Source organism: Miscanthus floridulus, chromosome 19 (assembly GCF_019320115.1).
Source record: "Miscanthus floridulus cultivar M001 chromosome 19, ASM1932011v1, whole genome shotgun sequence".
NCBI lineage: Eukaryota > Viridiplantae > Streptophyta > Magnoliopsida > Poales > Poaceae > Miscanthus > Miscanthus floridulus.
In genome coordinates this window covers 105,716,705-105,740,158 of record NC_089598.1, presented here as the reverse complement: position 1 = coordinate 105,740,158, position 23,454 = coordinate 105,716,705, and the positions used below count along the sequence as shown (strand labels likewise).

Here is a 23,454-nt window from a genome sequence, read left to right as displayed (position 1 = left end):
GTCAAGATGCCCAAGAGGGGGGGGGGAGTGAATTGGACTAATTCTAAATTTTTTTGCAATAATTAAACCCTACGGTTAGCCCACTTCACCTATTATGCCTAGAAAGTGTTTCTATTGTTCTACCGCACAAAAGCTTAGCAACCTATGTTCCAATCCTACTCTAGCATGACAATTCTATGAATATAAACACAAGAATTGAATTGCTCAAATTAAATGCTCAAAGTAAAGAGAGAAGGAGGAACACGACGATGTTTTGCTGTGGTATCAGAGAGTCGCCACTCTCCACTAGTCCTTGTTGGAGCACCCGCGCAAGGGTGTAGCTCTTCCTTGATCCGCGCAAGGATCAAGTGCTCGCTATGGGTTGATTCTTCGATACTCCATCACGATAAATCACCCACAACCGCTCACAACTTGAGTTGAGTCATCCACAAGCTCCATCAGATGATCACCAAGCTCTCAATCACCACCAAGCCGTCTAGGTGATGGCGATCACCAAGAATAACAAGCACGAACTCTCACTTGACCACAACAAGCCTAATGAGAAGGGTGGATGCACACTTTGCTACTCTTGCTTTTACTAATGAGGTCTCTCTCTTAGATTCTCAAACCTCAATCACCTCACTAGAACCTTGCTCTTCTTGGCACTCTCAAGGGTGTTTCTCAGCTGTTGGAATGAGCAAAAGTGATCCCTTGAGTGAATAGAGGAAGTATTTATAACCCCTCATTCAAAACGAACCATTATATGCCACTACGGGGTGACCGAACGCTCTGGTCAAGGTGACCGGACGCTCCGGTCAGTTCTCACATCTAGTCACAAAAACTGCCCTCTGGAACCTTACTGATGTTGACCGGACTCTGGAACCCAACGTTTAGTCACTTTGCTGTTCAGTGTCCGGTCAGTAGCCAAAAGTTGACCAGCGTCTAGTCAGCACTGATCGAACACGTCCGATCAGGATTCTCCCTCTCTAGAACCTTACTGGAGTTGATCGGACTCTAGCACCCAGTGTCCGATCACATTTCACTCAGTGTCCAGTCGCATCCAGATGACTTCACCTTGATCAAATAAACTGACCAGACTCTGCGCCAGCGTCCGGTCACACCAGAACCAGCGTCCGGTCAACATTTGACCCTCCATTCACTTCCAACTCACTATCATATGTGAATGAAGTTTGCTCTAATTGATCTAAGGGCTTTTTAGGAGCTACCTAGTGCTAGTTTTGACAAGTGTGCACCACACCTAACTCACTAGACTCACCTAGGTCAAGCTACCCATCCATACCTCCCTTAATAGTATGGCCAAAGGAAAAACAAAGTCCTAAACTACTCTAAGTGTCTCTTCAACACCAAACGACGCTTAGAACTAGTCTATCCTTAACCTTGTCGTCCATCCTTTGAAAATTGAAACAATTTCCATCATAGGGGCTCGACCACCATGATTGCCCAATCAATTGTTATTACCATGACCTTACTTAATTGTATTTGCAAAACATATGTTAGTCATAGTAATCTCGTATTGTCATTAATCACCAAAACCCAACTAGGGGCCTAGATGCTTTCAATCTCCCCCTTTTTGGTGATTGATGACAATACAACCTCGAGTATATAAAAGATATGAGATTTTCAACATGCTTGGTTCATATAAGCTTTTGACAATAAGAACAAGGGAGTTAGGCAAGCTTATATGACCCAAGCCAACATGATGTACTCAAAAGATATGAAATAAGCATGAGTACAAGAAATAGAGCTCATTTGCATCGGAGTATAACGCGGAAGCAAAACAAATGAGCATAACCAAGTGATATGACATATAAATAATTCAAGTAGAGAGCACACATGTCACATATCACATTAATATCACTATCACATTAATATCACGATTACGATCACACTTATGTAGTTCAATGCATAATAGTAAACATGAATGCATAAAAAATGTATCACACATAAAAAGCTAAATGTAGATAAGCTCCCTCTAAATATGACGCTCCTCCTAAGTCTAACATACTTGATCCCTCTCCTCCTTTGGCGTCAAACACCAAAACCTAAGGGTCGGTCGGTGGGGCTGTAGCTGACGAGTCGGGCGCTGAGGTGCGAGGAGCGAGCTAGAACTGTGTGCCATCATCATCTGATCCTAAGCTCCCAACTGTATGACCCTCTGTAGTTAGAAGCGATCCACAAGCGGTCTAGGATGGATCAAGGACTAGTGTGGCCTATGACTCTACAGGTATGACTGTAGCAGGAGGCTCTGATGATGCAACTAAAGAAGGAAGCATCTCTATAGTCCTAGTAATAGGAGAAACTTTGGAAGGACTAGGGACATGTAGATATGGCAGAGTAGGCTACCCTATCAACTCATTGAAGATAGCACCAAGGCTCCTAGAGACTGAGGTATCTGGCACAAGCAGCGAGGAAGTCTGAACTGATATGAAGCTTGTCTATAGAGGTGAAAACTACGAGGCTGGCACTAGCGAGGCAAACCACTGGGACACCTGTTTTGTAGGTAAAGGAAACTATGTTGCTGGCTGTCCCTAACTCTGAAGCGCACTTGGCTGTAAAGCTGGAGTAATAGAAGTGGTGTCAGGCTGACCGATCTAGGGTGAAGGCTGTGGCGGTGGAGCCCCAATAGCAGTAACTTCATGCTGCATAAATCTAAGTAACTGCTGCTGCATGAGGAGCTAATGTTGATGCATGGCCTGCTGCTGCTGCTGTATAGCCTGCTGCTATCACTGGAACTCGTCATGTCTGGCCTGAAACCGTGCAAATGTAGCTGCGGTCTCCTAGGTCTAGCGAGCGTGATCCTGCCTCATCCGCTCAAGAATAGCAAGTAGAGCGGGGTCTGTCTACAGTGTAGGTGGAGCTAAGCTGGAGATACCGACTTCATGGTCATGACATCGAGGAGGCATCTGAGGGATATCCTGATAGTCATCATCTGAACTGTCACTGGGGTCGCTCTCGACCATCCCCTCCTACTGAGCATCTAACTGCTCCTCCTCTGTAGCTGCAATGCCCCTGATAGTCTCATCCTACTGGGCTGCAGTCTCTGGCACCTCTGGACGACGATGTGGTTGGCTAGGTGTCCTCACTGCACTGTGGCAGAGCATCTGAGTCATGTTATATGTAGGGAACTATGTAGTAGCACCACTATACTCTGCCAGTATCTCAGGAGGCCTCACTGTAACTGCCCTATGAATCAAGAATATAATCTAGTAAGCATATGGCAGCTGCATGTGACCTCTGAACCCCTCTGCAAGAGTGTCCTCCATCTCTGATAGAATAAGATCCCAAATATTAAACACAGTCTGCTGCATTAAAGAGTTTAGGAGCTATAACTGAATGCAAGTCAAGCCCTCACGATATCCCATCCTCAGGAGTAGGGTCCTCCTCATGATAGCATCAAGTAGTCTGGCTATAGGAGTAAGGTCCCTAGGTGTCCTGCTCGATGCCTCGCCGAAAGGCTCTGCGAAGCAATGATAGACCAAATCTGTAGGCGGCACAAGACCGCCGTGAGAGCATCTGGGTGGCACTGTCTGACCATAGCAAACCTCATATAGCCAGACAGGTTGCTCCTGAAGCCTGAGAAGCTCATTAGCCTGTAGTCTCTACCTCTGTGAAACCCTGTCTTTTCTGTATAGGTCCCGGTGGCACCGTCGGACTGCCCGCACTCTACGGACGAACACTCCACCGGTGAAGTTTCAAACCCTTGCTCCCAAGTGCTAAACACAATGTGTATCATCTTTGTGCATGTGTGTTAGCATATTTTCACAAATATTTTCAAGGGTGTTAGCACTCCACTAGATCCTAAATGCATATGGAATGAGTTAGAGCATCTAGTGACACTTTGATAACCGTATTTCGATATGAATTTCACCCCTCTTAATAGTATGGCTATCGATCCTAAATATGATCACACTCTCTAAGTGTCTCGATCACTAAACCAAAAAGGGTCCTACCATTTATACCTTTACCTTGAGCCTTTTGCATTTCTTTCTTCTTTTCCAAGTCCAAGCACTTGACCATCACCATGAAATTACCATCATCATGTCATGATCTTTATTTGCTTCATCACTTGGAGTAGTGCTACCTATCTCATAATCACTTTGACAAACTAGGTTAACACTTAGGGTTTCATCAATTCACCAAAACCAAACTAGAGCTTTCAATCTCTCCCTTTTTGGTAATTGATTACAACCCTTACACAAATATATGAATTAAAATTCAATTGAATCCATGTTGCTTGCCCAAGCATATTTACCATGTGTAAAAGGATATGGACAAGTTTCATGAACCCCGTATGGTAGCAATTGCTCCCCCTACATATGTGCTAAGAGTTTGGATTATAGCTTGCACATATGCTTAGATAGGAAATATATGAGACAATGTCTACCAAATGATGCTAAAGTATAAAGGATAGACCTTTGAAGCGTGATACCAATCAGAGTGCACCAATATACCATCCTTAGCATCATTAGCAACTAGACATACACAAAAACTAGAATACCCCATGAGATCAACATTAGAAGTAAGGGTCTAGTTTTTATAATGAGAGCATGAGTCTAGTTACTTAACATATGCATGCTAGTTTTTTATTTTATCATTCTACCCTACAACTAGCATACACCACACAAGTATTGATATTGAAATCTAAAAACTTATGCCATGCAAGCAAACATATGAAATACATATTCAAATGCACCATACAAGTTCATGAGCTTGCTCCCCCTACTTGTGTGCTCAAAATTTTAATTGGTCCCCTTCCTTTGTCATATCTCTCCCCCTATGTTAAATTCTCCCCCTATCACTTATATCTTTGTTTCTCTTCCTCTTTGTTGTCTTTTCACTATCTTAGTACACTAATATCTTTGTTTTTCTCCCCCATAGTACTAATATCACTAATATCTTTATTTTTCTCCCCCTTTGTCATCAAAGACCACAAAGGTTCAAAATATAGATAGGTTGAGAGTATCAATGTCAATCAATGGGGTGAGAATCATTTTTCCAAATTTGGTTCAATCTAGAATACTTGCCAAAGACATTTAACTCAGTTTGATCCAAGGACAAGCTTCTTCACACCTTCAAATAAGGGTTATCTTATACCATATTGAGTTAAACAATTAGAGCACATTTTCTAGATCAAACACTAGGTTTACAAGCCCACAAACATGTCATATGCTACCACTAGATCAAAATAAGCATAGAAGCAATAGTGGTACCATATAATTATCAAATTCAATTGATTTTCATGAATGAGCCTATTAAATGTGAAAGATGTCTAGATGCACTAAACATGTCCTTAGCAAGGATGTATGCCATTCCAATCAACTTTTACCTTGGATTCCTTGAAGGAGAGGCATGCCATATAAGGGGGGGTTCATCAACACATATTTGAGAAATCCAATATGTTCAACTCATTCCTTAGCTTATAAAACCTTTTCTCATCTAATGGCTTGGTGAATATATCGGTAAGTTGATCTTCGGTGCCTACACACTCAATACAAATGTTCCCTTTTTGTTGGTGATCTCTTACGAAATGGTGGCGGACATCAATGTGCTTTGTTCTTGCATGTTGAACCGAATTGTTGGTCAACTTGATTGCACTCTCATTGTCACATAGCAATGACACTTTCTTGAACTTGATTCCAAAGTCACTCAAAGTGGCCTTCATCCAAAGTATTTGTGCACAACAACTACCGGCGGATATATATTCGGCTTCGACGGTTGATAATGTAATACTATTTTGCTTCTTTGATGACCATGAAACAAGTGATCTTCCCAACAATTGACATGCAGTCGCCTAACTGCGGCTAGGTGCTTCTCCTTAGCCGTCATTGGCAGGGGGTTAGGGGGGTGGAGCCCACCGCTTGAAGTGCTCACGTGGATGTCTCTCTCTAAACCAACGTAAAAAAGGAGGTATCTAGGGTCAAACTTGTCTGCACCGTCGATCCACTGAAAGAAAAAGCAAATCTCATGGTCCTACAACAAGATTCCAACAAAATATTAGTAGAGGACAACCCTGTTTTCGTCAAAACTCATCCCGATACATTTCTTGCATCTAACAAAATGGATGTAATTTAACAAACAAAAATCAAAACATCACAAATTAATGTCAATGAGAACCATAACTACAATACAACCAATTTCGTTCTAAGAACCGAAAGCAATTAACATTAAACCCTAAACCTAGGGTTTCTAATGTTATGCACAACAATGAACCCATAACATAACAACATGCGCTGCGGTTACCTAGGTATAATACAAATATTAAAAATTACATGAAACCCTAAGTAATGATGATTCTTAGGTTGAAAAATTCGACTAATATATACCGAATCGATGCGAAAAAAACTAGGAGAGGAGCGAGGATACCTTGCTCTTAAAGATCTGCGGATCAAATCAAAGTTTCTAAGGTCCAATATGCTGATTTGTGAGGTAGGTTGAAGTGGGGAGAGAAAAAACCCGAGAGGAAGGAGAAACAAGAGGAAGAAGGCTCAGAAGGAAGGTTGGGGCTGGGGTTAAAACACCACCTCGGCACCATAGATCATGGCGCCAAGCTCGGCGCCAAGATCTACGACGCCGAGCTCGGCGCCAGGAACTACGGCGCCAAGCTTGGCGCCAGGATCTATGGCGTCGAGCTCGGCGCCAGGGTTACTGGCGCCGAGCAGCCTGTCATGTCATCGCCACGTCTGCTTCGAGCCCAAGAGCTCGGCGCCAGCAACGATGGCGCCGAGCTAAGGGTCTAGATTTTGAAATCTTACCTCTAGGGGCATATTTGTGATTTTTTTTCAAAAAAGGGCTAAAAATAAAAAAATTGGTCTCTACCACCCCTCTTCTCCCGTTGACACGACAGGGGGGGCAACAGCTTGCCCCTGACGGCGCTCCTTGTGGTTGTCGCCATCCACTACTACAACCTATGGTAGCAGCAGTCTCAAGGATGCCATCGAGGATGGTGTACATGAACTAGAGGAGCTCATATCGACGACGTCTTGAACCACAAAGACAACGATGGCCATCATCAAGTAAGTGGGCCCTGCAAGCTGCATGGAGCTAGGGTGAGGTCTCGCGTTGCTATTGGGAGTGAGTGGATCTACCTTTGCTGGTAATGTTGACCTGTGGCGCCACCCAATCCACCTATGGGTGGTGGGCGGTTAGAGGCTGCACACACACACACAGAGGGAGAGAGATGAGAGCAAGGAGAATGATGGTGCAGCGGTAAGAATCCTATGTGTTGTTTATATATGCGGTCCATTGATTAGGTAGCTGGGCTACTAGAAATGGACTCTATTTTCATAGGTGTGAGTATATTGACAAAGATGGTTGTTTTTGGAGTGCCTTCGTAAATTGACTGGCTAGCTCTAAAGTTCACTAGGTTTTTTCAAAGAGAATTTGACTTATCTCTATAAATAACTGTATGTGTATCCTAAAATTAATTTAGGAGCGTCTAATATAGATCACCAACAAATATATAACATTTTCATAAAAATGGTACTAGTTTCATGTTTTCCGAATTAAAATAAAGTAGTTTTGATTTTTGAAATTAAACTATATTTTTTTATTGTTAGAAAATAGGAAGCCAACTTTCAAATCAGCTAAACCAGCTAGACGACTAAATCTACCTAATTTCAACCGTTGGAGGACGTCCTGTATCTGGTTTCGTAGTTTAGAGATTGAAAATTAAACTTCCGTACAAAATGGATTGTTAGAGGTTAAGAAAATGGACTTTAGCCTACAGAATTGTTGGTAAGCTGCCAGTACCACAGTGGCATGAAGCGCATGCATGCACGCAAACATTTGAAGTGCCTTTGACCAAAAATATGTATGCATTTTTCCCATCCAACAATTCATTCTCACCTGCAGCTTGAAGTCATGAAAGACAGAAAGAGCACAATACACTGTCCACTGGGTATTATATTGGGGGTAGACCAAAGAAAGCAAGGGCCGGGAATAAAATAAAATAAAGAAAAAAGCAATAAATTGGATAAAAGGCAAGTTGGTCGTCCTCTTCTCTGTAGTCAGTGCAATGACATGTCACTTACAAAGCACCAGAAATGGCAGCATGAGCCCAATAACTCATGCCTGGAACTGAAAGTCGCACGAAGGATTTCCTCTTCTACTCAAGAGGCGCATGATTGACCGAGCCACTGCAGAGCACAGCAGCAGCCAGGAAGAAGAAGCCATCTCGCTCACTCTCGTCCTGTCCGATCAGAACGGGAGTTACGCGTACAGGTCGCGTAAAGGGCAGGCCGACAGCCATTTCCAAGCTTGCAAGCTTGTGATTAATTCCCGCCCATGGTTAGGTTACCGTGGTTTTCCGCTGATACCGATCAGAAAGCATTTAGATGGAGGTGAGGTGACTAGTCATGTGAGCAACTACAGCCTAGGAGTGGTTAGCTGTGTAGCTGCTGTTCCTTTGCTCTTTTCATTTAGATGGATAGTGGGAGTTCCTCGGTTGTACGCTTAGGTAGCGTTTGGTTGGGAGACAAGGTGGAGTGGGATGGTCCTGCCTCTGGTTTATGGGACGGGACGAGTTCATTTTCTGTTTGGTTAAGAAAGGATGGGATCAACCCGTTTTCTGTTTGGTTTAGAGACATCAAAAGTAGGGATGAGCCACTGACAGGTGGGGTCTACTCGTCAGTTTTTTTTTCTTTTTCCTCACCATTGCCAGCTGCCTTATCTATTTCGCCCTCCCCAACAGTGAACTCGCGCACCCCGCATCCTCAGCCGCAAGCGCTGCCGCGCGCCGCCCATCCTCCACCAGTGAACGCGGCCGCACGACGACTGAAGGGTCGAGATGGCGACTAGAGGGGGGGGGGTTGAATAGTCTTTTCTAAAACTTAATCGCGTCGGCTAACCGATACAAGTGCGGAATTAAAACTATCGGTCTAGCCAAGACTATACCCCACTATATATGTTCACTAGCACCTTGCAAAAGAAAACAATTATGCAACAAAGGTGCCGGGCTAGTTATAGCTCTCCTAACCAATTCTAGAAGCAAGGTCACACAAATCTATGCCACTCGTACTTTAAGCAACAAGGGAGCTCCTACACATGCTAGTAAGCAAAAGCACAAAGCTAACGATGCTCACTAGCAATGCTCAATAACAAGACAACCAATGCTTAATTGGAGAGCGCAAATACTTAGCTACACAAACTAAGCAATGTGACTAACAAGGTTACTAAAACCAAATTAGCCACGCAAGGGAGCTACTTCTATGCTACACAAGCAAGAAGGTAATTAGCAAGCTACACAAGCTATCTAATTACAAGAGCAACTACACAAGCTTAATATGTATAAAAGTAATTGCAAGCTTGTGTAATGGGGATGCAAACCAACAGGAAGAACAAGGTTGACACGATGATTTTTCTCCCGAGGTTCACGTGTTTGCCAACACGCTAGTCCCCGTTGTGTCGACCGCTCACTTGGTGGTTCGGCAGCTAATTAGCATCACCCGCTAAGCCCGCACGTCGGGCGCCGCAAGAACCTACCCCTTGAGTGAGGGTAGCTCAATGACACGTTTTACTAGAGTTGCTCTTCGCGGCTCCCGCGGGGCGAGCACAATATCCCTCACAAGCACTTCTCCGGAGCGCCGCACAAGCTTCTTGCGCGCTTCGACGAAGACCACCACCAAGCCGTCTAGGAGGTGGCAACCTCCAAGAGTAACAAGCACCACCGGCTTACAACTCGATCACCTAGTGCCACTCGATGCAACCTCACGATGCAATCGCACTAGAATCGCTCACTCACACAATCGAATGATCACTATCAAGTATATGTGTGATGCAGGGCTCCCAAGCACTCATAAGCATGGACACTAAGTCCCTTGAGGTGCTCAACACTAGCCATGGCCGAGGGCCACTTCTATTTATAGCCCCAAGGGCTAAACTAGCCGTTACCCCTTCACTGGGCAACGGTCGGGCCGACCGGACGCTCCGGTCGTGTTGACCGGACGCTGGACCTCAGCGTCCGGTCGCCCGTAGACGGCCACGTGTCCTGGTTCCAACGGTCACTAGACTTGACTGGACGCAGCAGCTTCAACTGACCGGACGCTGGACCCTCAGCGTCCGGTCGTTTCCAGTAAGCTCCCGAGCATGACCGGACGCGTCCGGTCGAACGCGATCGGACGCAGCCAGCGTCCGATCACACTTCAGCTTCTGCGTCACCGTACGTCAGCCTGACCGGACGCAACCTTCCAGCGTCCGATGCATTCAGATCTAGCGTCCGGTCAGTTGACCGACGCCAGCATCTTCGCGACCAACTCGTTTTCACTTCGAACTTCTTCACCTTTGCTCCAATGTGCTAACCACCAAGAATTTGCATCCGGCGCAATAGAAAATAGGCATTCCATTTTCCCGAAAGCGCCAACACCACCTCAACCCTACAAACACCACCTCCTTTGTAAATATGCCAACACCACCAAGTGTACACCACCATGTGTATGTGTGTTAGCATTTTCACAATCATTTCCCAAAGGATGTTAGCCACTCAACTTGCCACGCCATCCGATCCTAGCGACAATGCAAAGTTAGATCACTCGAGTGGCACTAGATGACCGATATGCAAACAAGTTTGCCCCTCTTGATAGTACGGCCATCTATCCTAAACCCGGTCATAAACTTCTCTACACACCTATGACCGGTGAAATAAAATGCCCTAGGTTATACCTTTGCCTTGCGTATTCCATTCCATCTCCTCCAATGTTGATGCAACACATGCACCAACACGATCAACAATGATATGATCTACTTCATATCATCACATGATCATATTGGTTCATCGATCTTGACTTTACTTGCCCTTCACCGTTGCCATCGTCCATCGACGCCAAGTCTTGCTCAAGCTTCACCGCCACGCGGTCCATCACTCCAAAGCCTTCGACTTGCCCTTCACGCTTGCAACCGGTCCATCAAGCCAAGTCTTGTCTTGATCTTCTCCACCTTGATCACATGACTCAATGTCATGTCTCATGTGCATTTAAACTCCTTCATCATCACATGTGTGAGCCTTGCAACATCTCCAAGCCATTTTCACCTTCATGGCATATGTTGCTCACACACATATACCTGTGGACTAATTACCTGTGTATCTCACATAAACACAATTAGTCCACCTAGGTTGTCACTCAATTACCAAAACCAAACAAGGACCTTTCAACGACCCGTGCCTCGTCTCGCTCCCGCACCCAGGAATCGGTTGGAGCGCCATCTCGGTGGCTCACCGGTGCGACGACGACCTGTGGTAGTGATAGGTAGAAGGAGGAGGGGCAAGTGGTGCATCTCGGCGGCTCACCGGTGCGACGGGACTGGAGGCGGAGCCCGCACGCACGGCGGAGGTCGCCGGGGCCTAGGGTGGAGCCTGCGCGCTCGCCGGCGGTCGGGTCGGAGCGGAGCCCATGCTTCTTCCTCGACTCCGGTGAGTCCCTGCTTCTTCCTTCTTCCTCAACTGCGGCAAGCCCCCGCTCCTCATCTCGTTCTTCTCATGCACACGTGCGGGCCATGCAGCACTCGTCCCACAAGGACCGTCCCTGACCGCTCTTTTTTGAGGGGCGAACCATGCCCGGATCTTCGGCGAATATTCGCTCGTGGGACGTCCTCGTCCCCGCTTACCTCGGATCCAAACAACCCTCGTCCTGAGGCCGTCCCATCCCATCCCATCCCTCCTTGTCCTAGCATCCAAACACTACCTTAAGGTCGATCCATATGCATCTTGCTTCGGTCCTTCGGACGTTGAGAGAACGTAGCTAGCTACTTCTTGTTTGTCCCTTAAACTCACATGTTCGTAAATGACATAGAAATGTGCTTTTTATATAGAAGATGAGTTATTTTAAGGTAAGCAGAGTATTACTAGTATTAATTAGTCAAGTCAAGTTGGGTGGAGTTAGGGCTAGGAAGAGAATGCACCTCAAGTGCTTGATGATCCATCTAGCTAGTGTGGGAGAATACAACCAAAGGCTTAGTCGCCTCAAGTCCAATCATGTTTGTTTGAGCTTTTGCTTTTGGGAAAAAGTGGTGTTGGATTGTGGATTTGGAGAAACTGGTTCTAAAGTATGGCTTTGGAAAGCTAATCGTGGAGAGTGTGGCTTCATTCAGGCAAAACTGATGATAATTCTGTGTTATACCTTTTGAAAAGTCAATTCTGGATTGCCTTGTGACACGTGGCGTGTTTGGTTGCCCGCATAAGGGCAAACCAGGCTCCCGGGATGCAGCCTGCTCATGTTTGTTTCCCTGGCCACCATCCTGAGCCAGGCTCCGCTCGTGCAAAACCCCCCTCCTGGCCTAGCTCGCGAGGAACGCCCAAATCGGCCGTTTTTCTTTAGCCTGGCTCGCTCCGTGCTCCCGCGAGCTCGCGCGCCTGGCATTCCGTGCGTGAGGAGATGGCGCGAAGATCCTAGGGTTACCTCCCCTGTTCCTGCCATTCACCGCCTATATATCTTCCCTCCCGCCGCCTCCCTCTCTTCTTCTTCTTGTCACTCCCCGTCTGCGCCGCCGGTAAGCTCCACCTCCTCTTCCTCCTCCCCCCGGTGTTCTTGATGGATTCGTGGCCTCCTAATGCCTACCCTCTCTCTCGATTTGTTTGCAGGTGCCGTGGATTTGCGTCCTCTCGAAACAAGTGAGTTTTTCCCCTTCTCTTTCTTCATTTTTTCTGTGCGATTTGAAACCCTAGGTCACCATTGTTTGTTGATCTCGCTGCAAGCACACCAGATCTGATTTCTTGGTTGTTATTGCGGTATGGATCCTTGTTCTTAGGTCTCAATTTTTTTTTGTTTTTTTCAAGTAAAAATCCTATTTTGTGTATGCTAATCCTCTTTTCTTTGCTTGTGTGCTTGCAGATCTGAGCTCCCTCACCTGCTGGGTTGGGCTTTTGCTGGTGCTGCTGCTTGTTGACATGGGTATTTTGTATATCTACTCCCCCTCTCGCCTCCCCCCTAATCTGTACCGTGCGATAGTGAGTCCTGTGTTCTTGGATTCGGATGCATGCCCTACTTTGTGAGATTATGAGCAAGTATATAAAGTTGCCATTTTGTCTGAGCTATTGTCCGAGTCTGTGATGATTCCTTTTGTCCTGAGCTATTGCTTTAGTCTATGATGATGCCTTTTTCTGAGCTATTGCCCTAGTCTGTGATGATGAAAGTCTTATTTTTAGCATGTTCTAGTATATGATGAATCCTTGATCTGAGCTTTTGTCCAAGTCTTTGATGATTACATTGTCATTCTGAGCATTTGTCCTTAAATTCCATTCATTTTTTCTAGATGGACATTGTTAGCCCCATCCTACTCATATGGATGACAATGCTGCCTAGGCAGTTTAGAGGGATGAATGGGCTAATCACATGTGGGTTAATAGGGGTCTTTCTAGAATCTAGAGTTCTATTATGTATCATTAAGTTGCCTGTAATTCATTTTATTCATAGACAAATGCTGTTTTTTTTCTGTGATTCTACACTTGATCTGAGACTTTGGGCAATAGCAATGATGTTTTTTTTCTGTGATTCTACACTTGATCTGAGACTTTGGGCAATAGCAATGATGTTTTTTTTTCTATGATACTACACTTGATCTGAGACTTTGGGCAATAGCAATGATGTTTTTTTTCTGTGATACTACACTTGATCTGAGGCTTTGGGCATGTGCAATGATGATAAATTTTCTGTGATACTACACTTATGCTGAGGCTTTGGGCATGTGCAATGATGTTTTTTGACATAATACACCTGTGCTGAGGCTCTGGGCATGTGCAATGATGTTTTTTCTTGACATAATACACCTGTGCTGAGGCTCTAGGCATGTGCAATGATGTTTTTTCTTAACATAATACACCTATGCTGAGGCTCTGGGCATGTGCAATGATGAATTAGGCTATGGCTGAGGAGATGATGCCTGCTGATGAGGTTGTGTTCCCTGGACTGGATGGTGGTCTTTTGGCTGGTGACAATGTGGTTGCTGGGAATGATGTGACTGGTTTCATACCAGCATCACAGGAACCTGCTCAGCAGAGGACCTACTTGGCCAAGCACTACTACATGTGAAGGCATCACAGCTTGGGGTTGATCCTTTTGTGCAGTGGTGGCCTCTTTTGTGCATACCTAACTATAGCTGGTGGATGTGTAGTGGGTTGACCTTCTCTTTTGTGCAGTTGATCTGATCCTGCATAGCTTACTTACTAACACTAACATATAGTTAGTGTCTTAGATAACCCTGCACCTACAACCTAGATCAACCTAGTGCTGGCAATCTGACCATAAGTCCATTGCCAATGATGTGAACCTTGTGGTTCTGAACTTCATATGGGCACCAGCCTGTGCCTGTGATTTGCACAATTTTATTTTGAGCACTTGCCTTATTGCCTGTGATGTTTGTTTTTCTTATATATGAGTACATGTCCATTGCCTGTGATGCTTTATGACTGAACGGAGCACTTGTCCATTGCATGTGATGTTTTTGGATTGATCTGAGCACATGTTCATTGCTTGTGATGTTTTTTGATTGATCTGAGCACATGCCCATTGCCTGTGATGTTAATCTGATTAATCTGAGCACATGTCCATTGCCTGTGATGTTTTTTTGATTGATCTGAGAACATGTTCAGCTATGGCTTGATATGTTATTCATGTTGGGAAGGAGCCTGGGGTCTACTCCAGCTGGGCCGAAGCACATGCTCAAGTAGATGGTTTCAAGGGAAACTGCTACAAAAAATACAAAACAAGAAATGAAGCTTTGCTAGCTTTCTATGGTGATCAACCTGAAAATCCACCTCTCCTCCAACCTATCAGTGCACCTCTACTAGAAAATAATGAAAATGGCAACTTTCGCTTGTGCCACAGTTCATTTATACTTGTAATAGCAGTAGTTATTGCCTTGCTAGTAGGTTTTTTCATTTGGAAATTGATGTAATATCTGATGTCAACTAGTGGGTGGTAATGTTACCACTACATGCAAGAGGTGACTAGAACTTGTTGTATGCAGCCAACCAAACAATGATCCATGCATGGGCTTTTTAAATCTGCAAACACATGCATGCAACCAAACATTGTCTCAGTCCAGCCTGGTTCCACAGATGTATGCAACCAAACAACCCTTGTTGCATGCATCTGGCCTGGGCAAATACAGCCTGGCTGCCTGGAGCTGGCCAGGTTGGGCTGGAAAGGGTACCAAACATGCCCGTAAAAGCCCAAGTGGGGGACCTCTCGGATATACGATCTCTTGAAAAAACAACTCCAAACTTCCTTACACTGTTTTTTTTAATGCAGAGTTGTGGAATCTTAGTTTCTTCTAAGGCACACTCTAGAACCAGCTTTTCCAAAGCAATGAATCAGGGGACGATGTATGAACTCAAACTATGTGTTCGGTACACATCTTTGTTCGGCAGCAACAACTTTAACCAAAGCGACTTAATAGTGAAGTCTAAATTCATTTGTAATGCATGTAAAGTGCTCCAGACCTTGTTTGGAACAAAGATAATTAAATGAAACATGTAAATCTAATTTCGTTTCATTAAATCCACTATAAAATATATCTTGATAGCTAGCGCACTATATTACTTGATTGATGACAACAATTATTCATATATTTCTTCTATATACAAACTTGATTGAAAATCGGGAAATTTGGCTCAAGCCCAAAACTACAGCAACGTGCAATTTTAGAATGCATGGAAATTGCAAATCAGGAGGCAATATAATGATGGCCAAATAATGGTTGTGTAGAGTGAGCTGGCCGTGACGTGACGACGCTAGGTAACAAATAGTATTTTTCTCTCACAACAAATCAGCTAACAATACTTTTGGCCATAAGCGAGGGCATTTTGCTTTGCTTTCACTCGAGAGTCCAGAGTTCGGAGCTGAGACTCCAGCGCCAAGGGGTGCATGGGAAGAAAAGAGAAAGGAAGAGCCGAAGAAGAGGATCCGGAAGCCAAAACCGTGCTAACCGTTGTGCCAAAAGCCGCCACCGCAGAGCGACCGACCACGACCAGACCGACGGATGCATGGCACGGTGGATTGGATCCCGCCGGCCGGCCGGCGCGCGCTTACACCCACGCCGCGTCAGATCACGGGGGGCAGGGCGGCAGGCAGGCAGAGGCAGCGACGGCCGGGGCGGGCGCGGGCAGTGCACGGCACCACACGGCACGGGCGGGCGGGCACGGTACCCAACGCCTTTCACGGATCCGGTAGCTGTCTCCGTCGACGCCGCGCACCGCACCTCGTCCTCTCCGCCCCGAAATGCACACGCACACGCCTTGTCCTTCCATCCTTGGCACCACCGCCCGCCCTCCTCCTCCTCCTTATTACCACCAGCAGCGGCTGTTGTGCGGCTGCTCAGCTCTGCTCTGCCTCGCTCCCTCCTACAGGACGACCCCATTTCGTCGTCGTCTTCTTCTTCCTGCTTCTCCCCCCATCCACCGCTCCGTCCGTCTCGATCTCCCTGCCGGCGCGGCCGGGATCCGCAGCCTGAGACGACGGTGGAGCGCGGCGGCGAGCAGCAGCAGCCGGCGGCGGAGGAGGATCCGCGCCGCCGTCCCGACACGCCACCGACGATGGGGCGCGGCAAGATCGAGATCAAGCGGATCGAGAACACCACCAACCGGCAGGTGACCTACTCCAAGCGCCGCACGGGGATCATGAAGAAGGCGCGCGAGCTCACCGTGCTCTGCGACGCCCACGTCGCCATCATCATGTTCTCCTCCACCGGCAAGTACCACGAGTTCTGCAGCCCCGGGACCGAGTCAGTACTTCTTGCTTGCTTCCTCCTCTTCCATGCATCTTCAACTCACTCGTGTCCGGCCATCTCCTGCTTTTGCTTGATTGCTCGATCCCGTGTCGGTGGCTGATTTCCATGTTCTTGGCTGGTGATTGCCCGCAGCATCAAGACCATCTTTGACCGATACCAGCAGGCCATCGGGACCAGCCTATGGAACGAGCAGTATGAGGTCAGTCATCTCTTTTGTTTCACTCAAGCGAACCACTCGCTCGCTGCTTTACTCTTCGCATGTCCGTGTCCATGAGATGATGAGATCTAAAGTTCTAAGCAATTTCCATGCTTTTTTTGTTTAAATCTCTCACTATATGTCTCTGCAGAATATGCAGCGGACGCTGAGCCATCTCAAGGACATCAATCGCAACCTGCGCACAGAGATTAGGTCATCAGCATAACCACTTTCCTCTTCCTGCTTCTTCCTCTTAACTCCGACGCTTTCTGATTTGTGTGTTCATCAATCAGGCAAAGGATGGGCGAGGATCTGGACACTCTGGAGTTTGACGAGTTGCGGGGACTTGAGCAAAATGTTGATGCGGCTCTCAAGGAGGTTCGCCATAGGAAGGCACGTACAAACCCTAATCACTTGCTTCATCTCCTAGCTAGCTAGATCTGCAGACTGATGCGCTCTTCAGATCTGTCCATATTTCATGCTCCTTGCTGGTAGATCTTTGTGCATGTTTCCTGATTTGGTTTTGAATCTTATTTTCTCACTATTACATAGATCTCTCTGGCGTGTTTGTTAATTTGTTCGCGGGTGTTTTCTTGTGCTTGTGAAGTTAAAAAAAGAAGAAGATTTAGGATACTTTACCGAGAGAGATAGATGCATCTCTTGTACACTAATTCAGTTTCAGCGTTCGATGCATCCAAACACTGTCAGTTTTTTTTTACCTCAGACAACAACATTTAATTTTGCTTCGATATTTCTTTTAGCCTACTACAAGAATTAATTCTTGTTCTCAAAAGAAAAGGTGACATCGATCGGATAGAGAATTGTTGCTTCTAATTTTTAAGATCTTGAATAATTTCATCTCATGTCCTTGTTTTCTCATTTTCTCAAAAGAAAAGGTGGGATCGGATAGAGAATTCTTTTGCTGATCCTTTTCTCATTTGACTTTTTCAGTATCATGTGATCACCACACAGACTGAAACCTACAAGAAAAAGGTAAGAAAACCAAGCATTATCTGTTTACTAATACATTGCACAAAGATTGTCACAAGTCAATTGGGTGATTTTGAAGGCTAGCTGCCCCAATTTGTCAAGAAATATATTTATCTGCACCTATACCTAGCAGATCTCCTCCTCCTTTAGTCCTTTGCCGTCACTTGTGACCGTTTTCTTAATTTGGTATAGTGGACATGCCAATATTTGCAAAAACAGGTCTCTCTGCTGATCATAGTTTTATAATCATCAATTTCTCCCATTTCAGGCTATCTAGATTTCTTTTATCTTATCTAAGTATGTCTTCTTTAAAATAAATTATTTGCAGCTTCAATAAGATATAAATAAACTTGTTTCCTTCTAATACAATGATACACACACTCGTGCATATTCGAGAGAAAAAAGATACTAAATAACTGATAAACAAATCTCTCCCTGTCATTACCCGCATCTACTTAAATCTACCAACAAAACCGAGCAGACATGGAGCCACATCCATCCTCAAATCTTTGTACTTGCACATTTGACTCTTCAAGCAACCACATCCATCTTCAAATCTTGTACTTGCACGTTTGACTCTTCAAGTAGTGATGAAGCAAATATCTGACAGACACCACCACGCCTCAAGCTGAAACCTGCAAGCTATTGTCCAGTGTACAATAGCATGCATGTCTGTGCATGTCCACACTCAACTCCTCCATGTCAATCTGAGGCTCTACTGAAAGTAGCTCCACGTTGTAGAACTGCTAGATCTTGGTCCATCTCATGTGCTCGCATGCACGCACTCATACACATTGTATGCAATGCTGTATTCAATCAGTAGGCGCATTGGTCTCTGTCTTTTAGAAGCTAGGATGAATTGAGCACGAGCAAGGACACTAGTGTTGGATCGGAGCATGCATCCATTGATCCATACGCATGCGTCTGCATGCATGTCGAGATCTCTCTCGTTAAGCCTGCTAGCTAGCTAAGACTGCCGCCTACAGATCGTGCTTATTCGGTCCCCCTGCTATCTGGGAGTAGCATGTTAAGCACTGATTTTTATGATATTGCACCATGGCGTGATACACCCACAGATAAGGACCATAGTGTAGGCTTTATGATTTGCAGAAGTATGGAAATGGAACTCATTAGTATGGAAGTACTTTGGCTTGATTGTTACTGAATGTAGCCTGTCAATACGTACACAGCCATGTACTGTGTATATTGACTGAAACATTGCATCCAGCTCATCTCCAAATCACCCAAATATTTCTCTCTCTGGCACCTCACCCCCACCATGTGAAGGACACATATGTTGTCCATGAGATGCAAATAGCTAGGTTCACCCTTTCTTTGAGCTATGAGTTGCATAGTATGCCTGTTCTCCCACTCCCACATCATAAATATAGTACAGACATGTATACATTGCAGTTATGTTCGTTGAAAAACAAAATGCAGTTAGAATAATTATTGCCACAGTACAAACAATTGATTTTTTTTCTAGAGTTTTCTTCGACGAAAGGAAGCATTTCTGTTTCTTTTGTACAGAAACTCCAATGGGGAATCAAACTTATTATCAAACAAGCACCTAAAATTCTTCTGATGCTTCGGAGGAGGCCTCACTTTGTCAGATCAGCTCATTACAATTCAAGTTGAGTAGTGTTTTCCCTACAGCATGTCCATATGGTGTCATATGGGTGACATGAAGACTATATATTATATATACAACATGTGTTGTCTTCTCCTCTTCTGTTTGTAGTGTAATGCATTTGACTTTTCCTGTTGCTATATACTCCTTAGTGGGACTGGCTAGCTAGTCACCACTCACCAGCAGGCAAATATGAGTATATATATGACCACCAAGGCACCAACACATATACATGACCATGTGTATAGTTGTACCACACTAGGTAGAAATGCTGCACGAAAACATAAATGGCTGGTGTTTAGAAGCATACACTCAAGGGAGAAGCATAGTCACCGAGCAAACAAAGAGGACCATGTTTAAGCTATTCCTATGAACTGAGCTAGCTTCATATATCCCAGCAAATGACATTGCTAGACGATGGTTGCTTCTTCCTAGAAACTGCAAAGAAGGGAGACAGTATTTTCGACTTTCTTTAGGTCTATTCATTACTCTCTTTGTCCCTGAATATAATTAGTCAAAAATTTTAAGTTTGATCGAATTGTATATAAAAAAGACTAATATTTGTGACATAAAATTAGTCCCTGTAATATTTTTTTAAAGTTTTCGAATTGTATAATATTTGCAATGTTGCTGAATTACACTGCTCATGCATACATGCAGGTGAAGCACTCGTATGAGGCGTACAAGAACCTGCAGCAGGAGCTGGTGCGTGATCATTACAGTACACTAATAAATCTCAGCCAGCGCTGGTAGATGTGTCTATTAATTAATTTATTTACTTACTGATCATGCATCTAATCACTCCATTACTGGACACGTGCGTGCGTGCAGGGCATGCGCGAGGACCCGGCGTTCGGGTTCGTGGACAACACGGGCGCCGGCGGCTGGGACGGCGCGGCGGCGGCGGCGCTGGGCGGTGGCGCGCCCGACATGTACGCCTTCCGCGTGGTGCCCAGCCAGCCCAACCTGCACGGCATGGCCTACGGCTCCCACGACCTCCGCCTTGGCTAGCATCCATCACCAGCCAGCGCTGCCTGCTGCTACCTATATATCTACCTGCATTGCCGCCGCCATGGGTGCTGCTCCGGCCTCCACGAGAGCACGTACTGCATGCACGCCAATGCAAGTTATTACTAGTTCATGCATCACCAAGCAAGCAGCAATATATATAATGCATGCAACCGAGGTATTGTAATAATAACGAATAGGAATTGCTGCAAGCCCAATGCTGCGGATGATGAACCGCTTATTTACCGCGCGCTTGTTTGGTGATAGCATGCGTAGTCGTCCCTGTGGCTCTAATCTAATAGACATGTTCATCTGCATGCATGTCGTTTGTGATTGTATTGTTTGTGTGTGTTCGACAAAAATGGTTATCGTACTTTATTATGATCGTGTGGCATTATATCTATATTGTTGACTCTACTCCTATGTGAGACTTCATTATCACTGTTCATCCAACAATACATGCTGATGGTTCGATTTTTTTTTTTTTTTTTTTGGTTTGATACTTCCAAAATAAAGAAGAAGAGGCATCGATCCTCACAAGACAGATACGGCCCACGAGTGGATTTCTCATGGGCAAAGCATCGTGCGGCCCATCGTGGCCTGTTCCGGAACGTAGGCCCAACGGTGGTCGTTGGTTGGGGATTTATTTTTGGGCATAATTGAATACTAAATGGGCCTAAAGCCCTAATACACACCACCAGTTCTTTCTTCCTTTTCCTTTTCCTTTTTGTAACCCTCATCTGCCTTTCTTTTTTAAGAAGGATCTTCTCCTTTTTACTACGACCCGTCTTACCCCTTTGTGGTGTGTAAGGTTCAACAAGTAGGAGTATATATATTTTACTTGTTTTCTTTTGCACCTGAACGTCGAGTTCTGGCCAGACTTACTCTTAATAAAAAAAAAAAGATGGCATTTTTGACTCATTCTAGTCCCTAGGAGAAGGTGATGCTATTTGTCGGCCTACTCCTACTTTGGAATCCACTGTGGTTCGTTGCTCCTCCAAAGAGTCAGACTGGGCATTCGGTTTAAACCGAAAATTCGGTTTGGTTTGTTCGGTTTTAGTAAACTTCGGTTTCCAGCAATGAACACCCGATCGGTTATTTCAAAAATGCAAAACCGACGAGTTCGGTTTTAGTTTCCTAATTCGGCTTTTCGGTTTAAACCAAGATGACCGAAGTCTTCCAGCTGACCTGCTCCGCTCCTCACTGATCTCACTCGAAGCCGCTCCTGCCGCCGCGGCCGCGGCCGTGCAGCTCCTCTCCCTGCTCGCCGCGCCGCTCGCCAGCTCCGGCGCTCGTAGCCGCCACTCGCTCGCTCCGGCACAGGGCGCTCGTAGCCGCTGCACGCCCGCTTCGGCACTGGGCGCTCACAACCGCTGCAGCGCCCGCGTAGCTCGGTGCTCCACTCGGGAGCTCGCAGCTCGTCGGCGAGTCACACCCAGCCGCCCATGTCGCTTCCCCCTCGCGTGGCCGTCGCGTCGCCGCCGCTCTCTCCCGGTAGGGTTTACGGTTCGGTTTTACATAGGAACCGAACACCGAGCCGATGACCGATGTTTCTAAAACCAAAAACCGAAGCCGAACCGAAAAACCAAACTACCGACTATTCGGTTCGGTTTTCGGTGAAAAAGCGCCCGGGGTGACCAAAAAGAGAGAGAAATGCATGCAGTTGAAAAAGAAGAGAGAGCGAGACCCAAAGCAAAAGAGGCAAACAGTGTCTTTTCGGCGCCGTGTGCTTTAATGTCGTGTGCTAAGCATATGCTGCCACTCTTAATCATGGGAACTGATTGCGGAATCATCATCATGTTGATTGTTTTTTTTAATTAAACAGCAGATGCTCATATATTTATTTCTTACGAACACTCAAAAACTCTACCAAGGTCTACGGTAACGACTGTAGACTAGAAATTTATACTGAGTCCAAACAGTTGCCATAATAAAAATATTTACGTAGAAAAAATACAGTATTTCTCTTTGCTAAAAAGGAAAATTTCTTTGCGCTTCGCCGATGAATTGGTCGGGCGATGGCTTCACCAATATATGTGTAGAGTAACGAAGTCACTAACTCAGCATATTCACATCATTTATCGCTCTTATAAGCATCTTCCAAATAATAGCTGAAAATGAAATAGCCCAGTGCTAGACAGCCTCCGAGGAATCTAATCAACCGGCTCATCATGCTGGTTGTCCGCGTACAACAAAACAATAAAAAGGCTGCTTGGACCGAGAACGGGACGGACTGGGTGGGCTTTGGGCTCAAAGGTAGCAAACACACCGGACTTTCTGCAAAAGAGCACCAACAAAGGCAGATGGGCCGACCTGCCGGCCAGGATATATAATAACGAAAATTAAAGCGGACATCACATGACCCCCAACATCTTCTCATTCCAATATCCCATCACAAGCAGAAAGTATGTAGTATTTGACACTCTGACACTGATGGAGATATGCACATCATAATCATACTGCATCTCATCATAAATAAAACTAAAGGTCTTCTCTTTTTCTTTCTCTCTTAAAAAAAAAGAGACAGTCATGTTTCTGTTGTTTCTTTTGGTCTTGTGGCTAAATGCAATGACCGAAGGCTGGGCTGACAGATTCAAACCTCATCATCACAAGATCAGAATTTGTCTTTTCCACAAAACAAGACGAGAGCTTGGACAGGGCTCACGTTATGTTGAAATCAAATAAGAGGATTCTGGAGTAAGTAATCTTCTTTTGCAGAGCCACAAGTCAAGGTGCTATATAATCGGAGCCGGGCCCACCAGTCGGTGGGAAAAAAGTCGGTCTTTTCCTTCTCTCATCGTCTTTCCAACAGTGACCCAAGAGACCTACCTATGTGTTTCTTTTGTCCCTTCTGTTTTGGCCGTCTTTGAAGCTGCATCTATCTATCTATATCCAGCATTGCCATCTCCCAATC

The 23,454-nt window shown here is 45.4% G+C and overlaps 1 protein-coding gene across 2 annotated transcripts; it reads left to right on the top strand.

Moving 5' to 3' along the window:
- Positions 1 to 15,947: 15,947 nt before the first annotated feature.
- On the top strand, positions 15,948 to 20,957 carry LOC136529086 (MADS-box transcription factor 16-like). Of its 2 annotated transcripts, XM_066522143.1 has the most exons (8): positions 15,948 to 16,710; positions 16,849 to 16,915; positions 17,064 to 17,125; positions 17,206 to 17,305; positions 17,864 to 17,905; positions 19,433 to 19,535; positions 20,193 to 20,237; positions 20,364 to 20,503. In XM_066522143.1, the coding sequence occupies exons 1-7, from the start codon at positions 15,974 to 15,976 to the stop codon at positions 20,207 to 20,209; spliced, it is 1,128 nt and encodes a 375-aa protein (XP_066378240.1). In that variant the 5' UTR covers positions 15,948 to 15,973; the 3' UTR covers positions 20,210 to 20,237; positions 20,364 to 20,503. The 2 variants fall into 2 exon arrangements, with proteins under 2 accessions (XP_066378240.1, XP_066378239.1); XM_066522142.1 differs by lacking the exon at positions 19,433 to 19,535 and having other exon boundaries at positions 15,959 to 16,710; positions 20,364 to 20,957.
- The last annotated feature ends 2,497 nt before the right edge of the window (positions 20,958 to 23,454 follow it).

Coding starts and splice junctions, on each gene's coding strand:
- LOC136529086 (XM_066522142.1), top strand. CDS start 15,974: ATGGCACGGTGGATTGGATCCCGCCGGCCGGCCGGCGCGCGCTTACAC. Junction 16,916..17,063: donor TATGGAACGAGCAGTATGAG/GTCAGTCATCTC, acceptor ATGTCTCTGCAG/AATATGCAGCGGACGCTGAG. Junction 20,238..20,363: donor AGAACCTGCAGCAGGAGCTG/GTGCGTGATCAT, acceptor GCGTGCGTGCAG/GGCATGCGCGAGGACCCGGC.